The sequence below is a fragment of the Passer montanus genome, unplaced genomic scaffold, assembly GCF_014805655.1.
Source record: "Passer montanus isolate IOZ18808 unplaced genomic scaffold, ASM1480565v1 scaffold73, whole genome shotgun sequence".
Lineage (NCBI taxonomy): Eukaryota > Metazoa > Chordata > Aves > Passeriformes > Passeridae > Passer > Passer montanus.
Window position 1 is genome coordinate 1,313,031 of NW_024372481.1, and position 14,327 is coordinate 1,327,357.

Consider the following 14,327-nt stretch of genomic DNA (forward strand, 5'->3'; position numbering starts at 1 on the left):
TGAAGGGCACTGCCCGACACCGCCATGGCCGCTGCCCGCACCCAACATGGCGGCCGCTGCCTCAGGGCGCGCCGCGCGCGCATGCGCGGTGCGATGCAGCGCGCTCTGAGGGCGCTGCTCCGGGAGCCGCCGCCATGGCGGCCCCGCCGCCCCCCGCCCGGCCTGAGGGGCCCGGCTCTCACCGCCCCGGGGCCGCTCTGTCTGTCTGTCCGCCCGGCTCTCACCGCCCCGTGGCCGCTCTGCAGGCCTGCCAGCCCGGCCTGCACCGGCCAGGGACAGCGCCGGGGCCCGGCCCGCCCGCTCTGCACCGCCCCGGGGCCGGCCGCCACGCACTATCGCCTGGTGTACACCTGCAAGGTGCGCGTGGGGCCGGGGCGCTCTGAGGGCACCGGGCTGGGGTGGCGGGGGGGCTCTCGGTGCAGCTGTTTTCTTGGTTTTTAACTTGCAAAGATTGATTCAGAGTGGAAGAGCCCTCTGGAGGTTTCAAGTCCATGCTCCGTGTTGGAGAAGGATGTTCGGGGTTTTGTGAGTATCTCTGAGGGTGGAGATCCCACGGCCTCTGTGGATCCTCCTCATTAGGGAGCCAGTAAAGCAGTGAAATCTCTCTCAGCCTTTTTGTCCTGAGCTGAACTCACGACATCCTAACATGATGGAGCTGGCTTGAAATAGTTAGAGGTGAGGGAGGGAAAACGCTTTTAATGTCAAAAGTATTTTTCTCTGAAAAGTCCCAGGAGCTGCAGTTACCATGCTCACAAAATCCACTTTGTTTTCCAGGTGTGCCAGACCCGCTCGGCCAAATCCATCTCTAAGGCCGCCTACCACCGCGGGGTGGTGATCGTGACCTGTCCCGGCTGCGGGAACCACCATGTCATCGCCGACAACCTGGGCTGGTTCTCCGACCTGCAGGGGAAGAGGTGAGTGTGCCAGCAGCACCCTCCTCCCGCCTGCAGCTCCCTCACATGATGCCTTGTTTCAGAGATTTTTTTTTTCTAATGTGCCTCATACTAAAAGTTTCATCCAGTTCATTAAAACAGACTCTGTTTTCAGTCATTTTAATTTGACTGTGGCTGTCTAGGATCCAAATAAATTGGTGTGAAGCTGCAGTAGAAACTTCACAGGGATCCTTAGTGGTGCCAGCGGGTGATTTGCTGTTCCCCTCAGGCTTTATCACTTCACTGCTGGCTTTCCTTGGATGTTTCAAGTGTGTAGATTGATCTGCTGTGGAATTCCAATGATTTCTGCCTTCCCAAGACACCTTTAAAAGCTTCTGTTTAGCTGTCATTGCTAAATCATTGATCCTAGTGGGTAGTCCCAGAAGGTTTGGGTGGTTTTGTGTGGTTAATTTTGGGTGGTTTTGCGTGGTTAATTTTGGGTGGTTTTCCTGGTGATGTGACTCCCCGCATGGTGTCAGTCCTGGGGGCAGAGTGCAGCGTGCCTTTGCTGTGGTGTCACTGCTGGTTCTCAAATCCCTGTCCAGGAACATCGAGGAGATCCTGGCAGCCAGAGGGGAGCAGGTGAGACGTGTGGCTGGTGAGGAAGCACTGGAGCTGCTGCTGGAGAGCTCGGCAGAGCCCGGGCCCCCAGGTCAGCTGGCAGAGGGGGATGACAAGGAGGCTCCCCCAGATGCTGGCAGCAAGGGACACACCTGACACGAGGGATTCTGGCCTGTGGGACACACCTGCCACGTGTGTGGGATTTGGGACATTCTGCTTTGGCAAGAGACTCTTCACCTTCGTTCCCTGATTTCAGCTGTTTCTAAAATAAACTGGGATGTTGGGTTTTCTCTGTTGTGTGTCTTTGCCTTGTGTAGTTTCGCCTTTGGTCGAGCTGATGTCTTTAGAGATGGTGTTGGTATTTTTCCTGCTACTTGTTTTGCTGACTTTCAGGTAATTTTCAGTGCCCCAGCAATGCCCTGTGCCTGGCTTTGTTCCCTGCTGAGAAGGCAGACAGAAATTCTCTGTCTGTGTGTGTTTTTCCTAGCGAGGTGCAGCTGGAGCTGGAGGTTTTAGGGATGCTCAGGGGTGGCAAATCAGGAGAGGGGACAATTGATACCACCTGAGGAGATGGGTCCCAGGATCCTAAAGCCAAAATAACCCCGCAGGAGGGTCAGATCACCTGCTCTTCATGCAGTCAAGTGCTGCTTTTATCTGTTCTTTTGACCTTTTCTGGAGTTTTGTTTCATGTCAGGGCTGAAAGTTTTGTATTTTGATCCCACTCGAGCTCCAGCGTGGGGGTTTTACCACTCCTTGTTGGTGAGGGGGAGTGTGGGTGTGAAGGCAAAATTAATAGTGGTGGAGAGAAGAAGAGGACCCAGAAAGTTGTCTTGGCAGATATTGAGGGGCTTATTAGTGCTACTGCAGTATGTTAAGATTAGTTAGAAATTTAAAAAGAAATAAATGACAGATGTGGGAGTTTGTCAGCAGGCAGCTCTGGGGTAGTGGTGGATCAGCACTGAGATGATGATGTTGTGCTTTGTTAGGGCTTGTTCCCTCTGCACAGTGCAATACCTGCTTTCTCAGGGTTTTGAGCTTGCAATCAAAGACTAATTCAGTTTGGAAGAGCCTTCTGGAGGATTCCAGTCCAATCTGCTTGTCAGAGGAGGATATTCAGGATCTTGAATCACAACCTCTATGGATCCCCCTCATCTCTGAGCCACAGAAAGCAGTAAAACCTCTCAGCCTTTGTGTCTTGGGCTGAGCAAACCCAGTTCTCTCAGCCAGGCATCTCCAGCTGCTTGTGGTGCTTCATCAGCCATGGATTTAATGAGGGTATTGCAGGCATTAATGAGTTTCCTTCATCTGGAGTGTTCATAACAATTTTGTTTGTGTTACATTGTAGGTGTTGGGTCAGAGCACCAGGAAAGTTGCTGTGTTCCTGTGGGTGTGTCAGTGCAGAGTGATGAAACAGGGGCAGGAACTTCATCAGCCAGCTTGTGTGTGCTCAGATCTGGTGAGCTGCAGCTCTCCCTGCCACAGCCAGCTGCTGGAGTGACCCAGGATTGGCAAACAGGAGTTTGCATCTCAGAGCACTGCTGTGTTCTCCCCCTGAGCTGGGCTGCTGCCACCTATTAGCACTGCTGGAAAAGTGTTTGTTTTATTACCTTTAATCTGAAAATCAGCATTCTGCTTCCATGGTGCTGATGCCTTTGATGGGGTGGAACAGAGCAGCTGTTGCAGGATCCGTGTTGCCTTGGAAACAACTCATTTACAATCTGGCTTTTTTATACTTTCTTACCTGTTACTAGGTCCCAGCTACAGGAAGGTGGTGCAAATTTTTGCTGTGTTATAGTTAAAAAATGTAGCAAAATGTAGCAAAATCTGTTCCTAGATGTTAATATTTCCTTGTCCCCGTGCCCTTTGGGGGCAGGACAGAGACAGGTCCCTGTGCCCTGGGGCTGCCTCTGCAGCTCTGAGCATGGACAGTGCCAGTTCTTGCTGCTGCTCTGAATATTCAGGCCAACATCAGGGGAGGCAATTTGCACACAATACAAAAAGATATGCTGCTAAGAGATTGCAGCTAAAAACCAGAATTTTTTTCTGCCTTTTGAAGCTGTTTTTTCTGAAAAATGTTGAGGCGTGGGGCAGTGGGTTTGCTCTGGAAAGGGGACACAGGTAAGCACATGGGCTTGCCCTAGCCAAAGGCAGGGAATGAGGAGAAGCAGCCTTTCTCCAGGCCTGATATCAGTGCCTCTGGGTGCTTGTGTACAGCTGGGTAGGAGAGGGCAGGCTCTCGTGTTTCTGCTGGATTTTTAGGGTTCTTCCTGAAGAGGCCCTGCCCTGCACTGGGGCCAGCCCTGCTCCCAGCAGCTCACATCCACAGCTGCAGCAGCAGCAGCGCACGGGCCGGCAATGCCGCGGCTCTCCAGCGGATGTCAGCACCAGAGAGCTCTTCCCGACTGGGAACGAGCCTGGCAGCGTGGGAGACAGAGGAGGATTCAGCACAGCAGCCACCGCTGCAGGCTGCTCTGGACACTCAGTGGCACCCAGTGGCCTCTGCTCACAGGAGCTCAGCACGAGCCTGGGCTGCCCAGGATGGAGGGACAGAGGTGAGACACCCTCACTCTCTCCCAGGGCTCACCTGCTCCTGGGAGTCTGAGCTCTGCACACCTGAGGGCACAGTTCTGGCCCCAGGTCACAGGCAGAGCTGCTGTGCCCAGGCAGCCAGAGGTGTGAGAACAGCTGATGAGAACAAGCTGGTGGCTCTTTATTAATCTTTGATCAGGCAGTGGCCAGCACAAATGAACTGTGACTTGGCTTTATCCTCCCAACTGCTGCTCCCAGGCTGCCTTCCAGCCCAGTCCAACAGCCTGCTCATGCCTGCTGTGCTGGAAGGAGCTGGTGCTGCTGCTTTGTGTCTCCTCCAAGGGCCAGTGCCAGGACTGTGCCCAGCACTCCCTGCCCATGTCCCCTGGCTCTGGGGAACAACCCAGCTCTGGGCCAGGCGCCGGGGTGGCACCGAGACCAGGCAGAGCCAGGCTGGGCCTGAAAGGAACAGCTCAGCCTCTCCTCAGCCTTTTCCAGTGGCCTTTTCTCAGCCATGCAGGGCTGCTCTGTCTGCCCTGTTGTCCTGGAAAGTTCTGGGCAGGCACTTCTCATGGCTTTGTGCCTTCCCTCCACAGCCATGCTGGCAGGCAGAGCTGGGATGGTGGTGGCTGCCACAAGACCCCTGTGCTCAGAGAGTAAAGTGATGTGGAGGTGGGTGCACAATGCTTTCCTCAGCACAGGTGGTGGTGTCTGTTACCAGAGACCCCCCTCCATTCACCCCCATCCTTATTCCAAAGGGCCAGGATTAGCCCTGCTGTCAGCCAGGAAATAATGGAAATGAGTATTTGCACTGAAGCTTAGACACAAATATTTATTAAGCACAATTCCCCCCACCCCCTCCCCTAGAGCTGTATTCATTTCTAATATATTAATCCATTTGGCAGATTATTTTTTAGAAAAAAAAACAAGTACCTGTGGGTTGGAAATTCCCCATTAAAATGACATTAGCAAATGCACATGTAAAAAATAAATAAGCTCATACATTCAAGTATATGGCAAATAATACCTCAATAATACCTCTGAAAGCTTAATGGTCAGGTTCCAGTTCACCACCTGGCTGAGAGCTGCACAGGCCTGAGCCTGCAGCTGGTCAGGTCATCATCATCAATGTTTTTCTCTTTTACAAATGCCAGCTTGGCTGGTAGGCAGGGGATGGGCAGCTCCTCCTCTCCCCTCTCCAGAGCTCTGCCCAGCCCCAGGAGGGACGCCCAGCCTCGGCCAAGCAGCAGGTGAGTGCTCCCAGGTAGCAGGTAAACTGCAGCTACCACTCCACATGGTCAGTGCAGGCAGGGGAAATGCCCCATGAGCAGCATCACTGGTCTAAAAATATCTCCCTGCTGGCTGGGAATGTTTCCATCAAATGCATTTTGGATCCAAAGTGCTGATTTATTCTCTGCAGGAGCGGCGCTGCTTCGGCACAACTCGGTGCTGCAGTTGCTGAAGTCCAGCAGAGTCTCTGGTCAAGCAAAGGAAAAATACTGCACCTCCTCAAGTCAGCTCCCTGCTCCCCTCCTCCAGCTTTTCCAGCTGGTCCAAAAGGGGAAGGAATGACAGTAAATGTGAGTTCCCAGCCAGCCCCCAGGCTGGGGCTCTCCTGAGGCTCCAGGGGCTGTCAGACAGAACCAGAGACCTCACTGGGAGCAGCTCAGTGCTGGTTTGGGGAGAAACAAGAGGAGGGAAGGGCCACTGGCCCGAGCTGCTGTTGGACACAGAAGAAAGGAGGGATGAGCCATGGGCAGAAAGCTTTGCTGGCTGTTGAAGCAGGGCTCTGTCACACACAGGTTCTGTCTTGGACACCCTCACATTGGCTTAGTGGCACCAGGAGCTGTCCCTGATTGTTGTGGGCTGAACACTTGGGCAGAGACCTTGTTCCTCCTTCCCTCTGCCCAGGAACAGCCCCTGCCATGGGGCAGCAGAGGGCTCCAGAGGTAACAAATCCTACTAAAGCTCAGGGTCAGCGAGGCTTTTCCCCTGCTCAGGAGGTCCTGCAGGGCTGCAGCTGGAAGCAGAGAATGTCCAGGGCTCTCCAGAGAGTCCTCAGCAAACCTAAAATACACTCAGGTGTGTGGGACCACAATGCAGCTGGGGTGGACAAGGTTTAAAGGACTTGGGCTCTTTTTCTCCTGTAGAAGCAACAAAACTGAACAAGATGTTCCAGAGAAGGATCCAGAACTGTTTGTGTCAGGGAAGACAGGAGGACTTCAAAATGGAAAAGGTGTTCTTCCCTTTCCCTATTTAAATAAAAGTGTTGTGGAAATAAAAGAAATCAGGGATGGAGTTAGCTACTCCCTGTGCGCTCCTCCACGTTCCTGGGGTTTAGGTGATCAGCAAGGGGCTGCTAACATCTTCCAGGTGCTGTGCCCAGAGTTACAGTGGCCAAGTGTCCTAAAAAACCCCTTTTTTAAAAACTGTCCCACATCCGCTGGGCTCTCCCATAGGAACACGATGGAGGTGCACGACTGGGAGCACAGGAGCACTCGGGCTTGAAACCACCTACTCTGCTCTTCCTTTTTAAAAAACAAAGCTGCAGCAGCCCCCCCAGCCCAAAGCCCAGTTCTTAGCTGGAACCAGGCCTCTGCTGCTCCTCCTCGGCCTCCTCCTGGGCTGAGGCCAAATCCACACGCTGCTCATCCATGCGTTTGGCCTGGACACGCTGGATGAGGCTGAAAAAGTCTTCGTCGGGCATGGTGGGGCCACGGGGGATGGAGTCTGGGGGGGCACAGCGCTGGTCATCGATCCTGGAGGACTGCAGGGGAGAGAGGGGCATTAGCATTAGCACAAGGGGCTGGAGCAGAGGTGTCAGGGCTCCCCCAGCCCCGTGCCCGTACCTGACACTTCATGAGCATGTTGAAGAACTCGTCCCCGGGCTCCTGGGCGTCCCCCTCCACGCGCAGGTGGCCCAGGTTGTTGTGGGTGATCCTCAGGCCGGGCAGGTTGCCCACGTTGGCACGTTGGTCATCCAGGCGCCGGCTCTGGGAGCTGGCGATGAGGTCGAAGAACTCCTCTGTCTGTGGAGATGCCATCAGGGTGGACTGTGCTGGGGGAGAGGAGCACAGGGCAGGGTCACTGCTCTGCCTGCCCTGCCTGGGCTAAAGAGCCCAAATCCCCTCCCCAAACTCCTCTCCAACCCACACAAACCCAGCAGGCAGCAGCAGGAGAATTGGATGCCTTGATAAAGCAGAACCTCACACACCGACCCTGCGGGGCTCCCTGCCTGTGCTTGGCCAGCTCCTGGCGGCCACCAAAGGTGCCACTTCAGTGCCCCTCGGACCCACACAGTCCCAACAGCTGGGAATAACTGCAGACAGGCCATCAGCAAAGCCCAGGCCTGGCTGAGCCTCTCACCTGGCAGCACCTTCCCTGGCCCCCCAGAAATGCGGGCTGTTTGCCCAAGGAGAGGCACTGCCGAGGTGAGTCTGGCTGTCACAGGGTGCAGGACCTGCATCAGCACCAGCCAAACACTCCTGGGCTCTGCTGCTTCTCATCCCAGGGAGCAGAGCCTGGGCTGTGCTGGGGGTCCCAGACCAGAACCAGTACCTTCATCTATCCACCACTGACCCTTTGGAAACACCTCTGGGCTGTGCTCCCTGGAAAGAACCTGTTGGCTCCTGCTGCTGCTGGCTAGGGAGAGGCTCCCAAGCAACAGACCAGCAAGGGAAAGCGGAGAAATCCAGCCCAGGTGGTGTTCTTTTCCCTGAGCACAAAGCACTGGAGCAGAGCTCTGAGCCTCCCGACACAAGTCCTTAGAGCCCCAGCTCATGGAGCTGCAGAAACACAAGAAAATCTCAGTGCTGACGCAGGGATGAGTTTCCTCCCCTTCAGCTCACAAAGAATCCTCAAAAATAACACGTCCAAAAGGCTCAGAGCCCAAAAGAGCCCAACAGAATGTGGGGCTGCTCGTGCATTCTTTATAAAGCTCTGCATTTTCAACCCCATCTCCTAAATTACACAGCTGTTACAGCCAAATGCAGTTGTGTGTCAGAAATGCATCTCCTGACAAAGTAATGCTCATTTCCACCTTATTTTTAGACAATAAATACCCTCTCACCTCAGAGCTAACCTGCCTTCCTACCACAGCCTGACCTCTGCTTCAGCCCCTGCCCTGGCACACGCTGTTTGTGCTGCAGCTCTGGGAGCAGTGCCAGGGGGCTCCTCTCCCGTTTGCACTTCATATTCATTTGGGAACTGATGATGAACAAATCCATCAGGTTAAATCACTGGTTTGAGCCCTTTGTGCTGGTGATTAAGCGTGTGAGGGTGATCCGTGCATTTTAGAGCTTCTCCCCAGCTTGGGTTAAACAAAGGCCCTGCACACTGAAAAAGCCACGAAACCCAAGTGCAAACACCGCCCTGCCTTTCCTGCCCTATTTGTCAGGCGCCTTCCTCAATTTATCCCCGTCCTTCCTAGGGCTGAGCTGTTTGCCTGAGCAGCTTCCCACTGTTTATCCATCCTCCTGGCTCCCCTGTCCTCACACAGCACCTATCACCACTGCATCCAAGAACAGTACAAAATCCAGAAGTTTTTCCTCCATGGCAACGCTATTACAAAAACTGGCAATATTTTAACTTGCCTGAGAAAGCCTGACCCAGCCCCTGCACGTTCCAGACCCCAGGTTCTCACGGAGCTCCCTCAGCAATGACCATCACCATCCTCCTGGATGTACTGGAAGTGGCACAAATCCTGTGCCAGCCTCCTTGTTCAGAATCCAAGACCTAAAGACCCACACTGAAAAAATCCAAGTATATTCTGCATTTCTCTCGCTAATTTACTCCCCAAACCTTAGCTCACATTCTCCAGCCTTTCCCTCAGCAACCATTTACATAAGAATGTTTTTTCCTTCCTTAAATAATGACGGAGATTGCCAAGGAACTGCTAAAGTTCAGAGAGCTGAGGCTCAGGGAAAACATCACGGGATGCACGGCAAACCACAACAGCTGGGCACGCCGCGGGAGCCGCAGGAGCAGGGATTTGGGAACGCATGGGTGCTCACATATCCGCTCTGCCAGGGCAGGGACCCGCGTGGCAGCTGCCTCGGCAGCCTCGGCTGGGCACTCCTCCAGCGGGCAGCGCTGGTCATCCATCCGGTTGCTCTGGAACTTGCTCAACAGGTCAAAGAAGCATTCCTCGTCCGAAGGGGTCCGGTTGATTTTCTGGGAAGAGAGAGGAGAGTCAGAGTCAGAGCACCCTGAAGGAGTCCCTGAGGGCGATGGCTCTGTCTGGCACAGCCTCGGGAATAGCCGTGCCCTCTCCTGCTCTGTGCAGGGCTGGCTCCTGGCTGTGCCCTGGGCGTGCCAAGCCCCACAGTCTGGAGCCTGCTGGGGTCTCTGCTCCTTGATCCCAGAGCTCCAGGCACTGCCACAGCTCAAACCCGTGCACGGATGAGCCTCATGCAGCTCTGTCACTGCAGAGCAGCCAGAGGAACCTGGAGGCTGAATGGGAAAGAGGGAAAGGAGACAGCATTTACCCTGGCACCGCTCCCTGGGGAGCTTCTGGGCCGGACAGGGCTGGGCTCAGAGCAGGGTGAGGGGAACCCTGCAGCCACCCTGGCTGAAGAGCTGCCCTGTGCCCAGCCAGGGCTCAGCCCAAGCTCAGGGTTTGCTTTTTCCACCAGCTAAATCCAACCTTTCCAGGCCACTGCCCCTCACACCCCAACGCTTCCCCTCGGCGCCTGTCTCCTCAGCACAGCACTTGTAGCAGTCACCCAGCTGAAAATGCCACAAAATTACAGATTTTCAGGACAACAGTTCTTGCTCAAGAGCCCCAAATGAGCACCTTGCACTAGACAGGATATATTTAAGTTGTGCTGCAGGAGGCTCGCGTTGGAGGCAGCCTCTCCAAGCCACTTCCAGCAGGGAGAGGGGCTGTGTGTCCTGATCTGGAGCAGACAGAGCAGCAGGAACCACAGATCCTTCCAAGGAGTCACTTGAAATGGGAAATTTCAAGTGAGCATCTTAGGCTTAGGGATAGTCCCTACACACCGAGCTGGTCCCACCAGTTGCTGGGAAAAAAGCCACAACAGAAAGCAACCAAAACCTCTTAGAACTGGGTCTGTCTGAGCTATTTTCTAGCCAGAGACCAATCATAAAATGGACACTGGGTCCCTCCTGAAGGGCTGCACATTCCACCAGAGAGATAAGAGGGCACAGCCAGACTTTACAGCAGAGTAAGGGATTCCCTGGGCTGCTGGTGAAGCCAAGCCCCTCTCCCAGCCCTGCTGGTGGCCACTCTGGGCAGCCTGGGACCCTCCCAATCCCACCACACACAGTGCTGCTCCCACCAGAGCTCTTCCCCATGGCAGGGACAGGTAAAGCCCTTCACGGGAGCTCTGCAGTGGGGAGAGACATGTGCTGACAGGGTTAAAGCCACAAGTTGGATTGGGTAGATGAAGGAAAACAATTTTCCTGTATGCTAAGCGAAGCAGATGAGATGCACTCAGCTTCTATTTAGGGCAGCGTCAAAATTAGCAGCAGGCCAGAGAGGAACATTGGCAATGTGGGAGCTGATCAGGGAGGGGAAAAACCCCTCTCACCTCCTGCCTGCCACGTGCTGATCCACTAATGGAGCCACAGTCCGCAGCACAGGACCCTCTGAACCACCAACAGCTGCACCTCAGGAATCAAAGCTGGCTTGGGCTTGAACTGAGGGTGAACTGCATCTCTCACAGCTCTGCTATGTTGGGTTGTGTGACCCAAATTTCAGGGTAGAGGAAGAAACCGGTTCATTCACACCGAGCCTCCCTCCCGCTGTTCCACGACTGCCTGGAGTAAACCAGAGCAGTCCTGGATCCAGGGGGAAGTTCCAGCCTGCAGGAGCAGCCTGGCAGTGCATGCCAGAGCCCCCAGCTCAGATCCCCCCACAGCAGCTCCTGCAGGGACCCTGCAGTTTGGGGTGGCAGGATCCTGCTCCCAATGCACCTGGCAGAGAAAAGGATGCTCTGAATCTGTGGGAAGCGCAGCCAGAGCATGGAGATGTGGGGCAGGGCTGGCTGTGTGCCTGGTACCTCCCAGAGGCACCCGAGGGGCAGCAGGTCAGTGCCCATGGGCCACGTTAGTGTGACAGGGCTGTGCCAGCCCATGGGCAGCCCCAGAGCAGCACTGCGGGCACCAGGCTCCCTCCAGCCAAACCCTGCCCCAGGCCTGAGCCTCTCTAATTAAAATGCCCAAATATGACAAGGCAGGGAGTGCTGGGCTCCTTCCCTGCCAGGCTGCTCCCAGCCCCGAGGCAGGAGCTGCAGGGCAGATGGAGCTGTGATCACACCCTGGGGCTCCCATCTGCTCCGAGCTGTGCTCGCCCAGGGGCAGGAGGCTCCCCCAGAGCCAGGGCATCCCCTCGTGGGGCTGAGCAATGCCCTGCCACAGCACAGACACACAGCCACATCCCCACACAGCTCCTGGGCAGCAGCTTTGGTCCAGCCCTGAGACACCTCTCACCTCACGGCCAGTGTCCCTGTCTGGCCTCATCCTCCATCCTCTGCCTCCAGCGCTGCAGCTGCCCAGATTCTGCCAACTGTCACCTTCCTGTGGCAGCCAGACACTGTCACAAGGAGTAAAACCAACCCCATCTGCACGGGGCAGAGGGACCCAAGGGTTGCTGGCACTGCAGAGATCACCCCAGGGCAGATTTGGCTGCAAACACACTTGTCCTTGGCACAGGCACAGAGACACTCCCACCTCTGCCCACACAGGGACAAGGACAAGTGTGGAGCCTCTGCTCCTGCTCCCTGACCTCGGGCAGGACAGGCATAGCACCATCCCAAGCAGATGGAGGTCAGAGCTTTGTTCACATTTTCTGAGAGTGGCAGGGAGCAGGATTCCCTCTCACACAGGCCACTGGAAAGCATCCAGGCTTTTGCACACATTCTCTTGCTGGAGGAACAGGCTGTTTAACCTGCCTGGGTGGATTCAGGATGTGTAAAACCACAGCCGAGGTGCTGGAAAGGCAGCAAAAAGCAGCTGCAGAGAGTGACAGGCGCCTGCTCTGCCACTGTCCCCTCTCCCTGCAGGCTGGGACCACCAGCTCCCTCAGGAGCCTCAAGCCAAGGTCATTACATCCCGTGGAGAAGCAAAATCCACTCGTTTTCCTCTCTGAAAAACTCTCACACCAAATAAAACCTGACACGGTTTTGGGCTGAGAAGGTCCTGGGCTGCCCAGCTCTGCCCCAGAGGTGCAGGACAAGGAGCAGCATCTCCTGTGGAAACCCCTCAGTCTGACCACTCCAGATGTGCAAGGCTGGAGCGATCCCAGGCGAGGCAAAACAAAGTCAGAGCTGACTCCTGTGCCTCATCCCCCTTGGCCATTCTCACTGGGACTCAGGAAAGCCATTAAACAAAGGCAGAAAGCCTCACTGCAAGAACTAAACCAGCTCCCAACACCTGAAGGCACAGCCCACAAATGCCTGCAGGGCACTGGACCCGCTGCCCACCCGGGACTCTGCTGAGAACCTTTCTCGGACACGTTCCCAGTGCAAAGCTTCATCCTGGGATCAGCACCCTGTCCCAATCTCTCCGTGGCATCTGAGCAACCCAGACCCCCAGCCAGCCCCAGCTGTGCCCCCACTACACCAACATCTGCTGCCAGAGATCCCTCAACCCAACGCGCTGGTGGCGGCTTCTCCCACAGCTTCCTGCTGCCCCCACAGCACTCAGGATGCAGCTCTTCCCACAGCCCTGCTCACCCCACCAAAGCCTGTCAGATCAGCTCTGGGACAGTGCCCCAGAGGTCCCCAAGCACCACAGCAAGTATTTCTGTGCTGGCCAAGTCATGGCACATCCCTCAGCGATCCCATGGTCACCCAAACATGGGTGGAAAGTCCTCTTTGGAGGGAGCTTCGCCCACCAAACCAAACCACGGACACCCAAGAGCCACCCAAAGGGCCAAACCTGGTCCCTCTGTCAGACCAGCTTCTCTCAGTGTCCCCAGGGCACTGACCTGCCTTTGGCTCCCCTGCTCTCCTCCAGGCTCAGCTTCCTGCAGCCCTGACCCAGTGCAGGATGGAGCCGTCAGGCTCAAGGGCTGCTTACTCCGTCTTTGTCCAGCCCTCCCAGGCGACAGCTGGTTGGGACCTGCAGGCAGGAGCCAGGGGTGGATGGATCCTGGAGGGTCTGGTACAGCAGATCCAGCTCAGGAGCTGCTGCCTGAAGGAGCTGCTGAGTGCCCAGGTCGGGGACAGCGAGGAGGGCGGCGGGTTCAGTTCAGCAGTTGTCACTGTCACCCTCTCAGAGCGCCGCCTCTGCATTTAAACGTGTCCACAACAATCCCACCTCCTTTCAGGAAGGACACAACCTGGAGATGAAGTGACCTGACCACGTCCCACAGTAACAGAGCTGGGGCAGGACCCAGCAATCAGTGCCCAGGACCAAGTTCCCCCTGTGGACAGTCCTTGGAAATCCATGCCCTTGCCTAAGCAGGCGCTTACCTGCCCTGGCAGTTACCCATTCCCACACATCCATTCCCACGTGCCCTGCCCTATCTGCCTCTCCCCTGTGAACCACACATGTCACCGCTCCTTACCTCTGCTCTTTTCAAGGCAGCCGACCTCAAAATGTCCAGGCAGGAGCAGGGCTGGTGCTGCCGCTGACCACCAGTGCTGGGAGCACCTCATCCAGGGCTGTCTGTCAGTCCCCTGCACGCAGCTTTTCTTTATCCTGCACCACCCCACACCTCACCCAGGAGAACTCACCGTGGGGGCTGCGCCTCCAGCCCAGCCACAACCTCAAACCCCAGAAACATCAGGCATGAACTTCCCAGCCTCACCTGGAGCAAGGCTCTGAGGGGGAGGTTTGCAGAGAGGCAAGCGGGGGCTGGAGGAGAGGAGAGGAGTGGAAGGAAATCCCTGGCTGAAATCCACAGCCTGTTTTACCAAGAGCTGAAATGCCTGGAGAAGTGTCCCTGTGCTCCGGAGCGGGGCTGTCCCTGTCCCCACTCCTGGCAGCTTCAGAGGCATCAGAGCTGTGAAACTCGCCCGCTCTTGGCTCAGGACACCGCTCCCATCCCGTGCCAATCCCCCGCGGGGCAGGGCTGCTGACAGAGCCCGTGTGCCCCCAGCACGGCTCAGGGACCCCCGCCCACCCTCTGCAGCGACACCCAGCACGCCGAGCAGCCTGAGCACCGCTGCAGCACCATCAGCAATACAAACTTCACACCGGAGCTACCTGAAAACTTCAAAGCCCCGAGCGCGCACACGGCACATCCCGGCCCGAGCGAATCCTCCGCACCCACCTCCTTCCTCCTCCCGGCGCTCTCGCTTCAGAGGAAGAAGGAGCCACGAGCAAAGCCCCGTTTCC

General features: G+C 56.0%; 2 protein-coding genes across 7 annotated transcripts in view; one reads left to right on the top strand and one right to left on the bottom strand.

Annotated features, from left to right (window-relative positions):
* Nucleotides 1-9: 9 nt before the first annotated feature.
* Nucleotides 10-1,783, top strand: DNLZ (DNL-type zinc finger). The gene is made up of 3 exons (XM_039730808.1): nt 10-357; nt 775-914; nt 1,478-1,783. The coding sequence occupies exons 1-3, from the start codon at nt 25-27 to the stop codon at nt 1,647-1,649; spliced, it is 645 nt and encodes a 214-aa protein (XP_039586742.1). The 5' UTR covers nt 10-24; the 3' UTR covers nt 1,650-1,783.
* A 3,044-nt stretch (nt 1,784-4,827) lies between these two features.
* The window catches only part of GPSM1 (G protein signaling modulator 1), a 63,904-nt gene continuing 54,404 nt past the window's right edge, over nt 4,828-14,327 (bottom strand). For 5 of the 6 annotated variants that reach the window (XM_039730732.1, XM_039730731.1, XM_039730733.1 and 2 more), the window contains 3 exons: nt 9,035-9,194; nt 6,872-7,080; nt 4,828-6,789 (listed from right to left, as the gene is read on the bottom strand). In XM_039730732.1, coding sequence (XP_039586666.1) covers nt 6,601-6,789; nt 6,872-7,080; nt 9,035-9,194 — 558 coding nt within the window. In that variant the 3' untranslated portion in view covers nt 4,828-6,600. Of the gene's footprint in view, nt 6,790-6,871; nt 7,081-9,034; nt 9,195-13,554; nt 14,320-14,327 lie in introns of those variants that run through there. The other variant, XM_039730735.1, reaches the window with a different exon arrangement.

Coding starts and splice junctions, on each gene's coding strand:
- DNLZ (XM_039730808.1), top strand. CDS start 25: ATGGCCGCTGCCCGCACCCAACATGGCGGCCGCTGCCTCAGGGCGCGC. Junction 358..774: donor GCCTGGTGTACACCTGCAAG/GTGCGCGTGGGG, acceptor TTTGTTTTCCAG/GTGTGCCAGACCCGCTCGGC. Junction 915..1,477: donor TCCGACCTGCAGGGGAAGAG/GTGAGTGTGCCA, acceptor ATCCCTGTCCAG/GAACATCGAGGAGATCCTGG.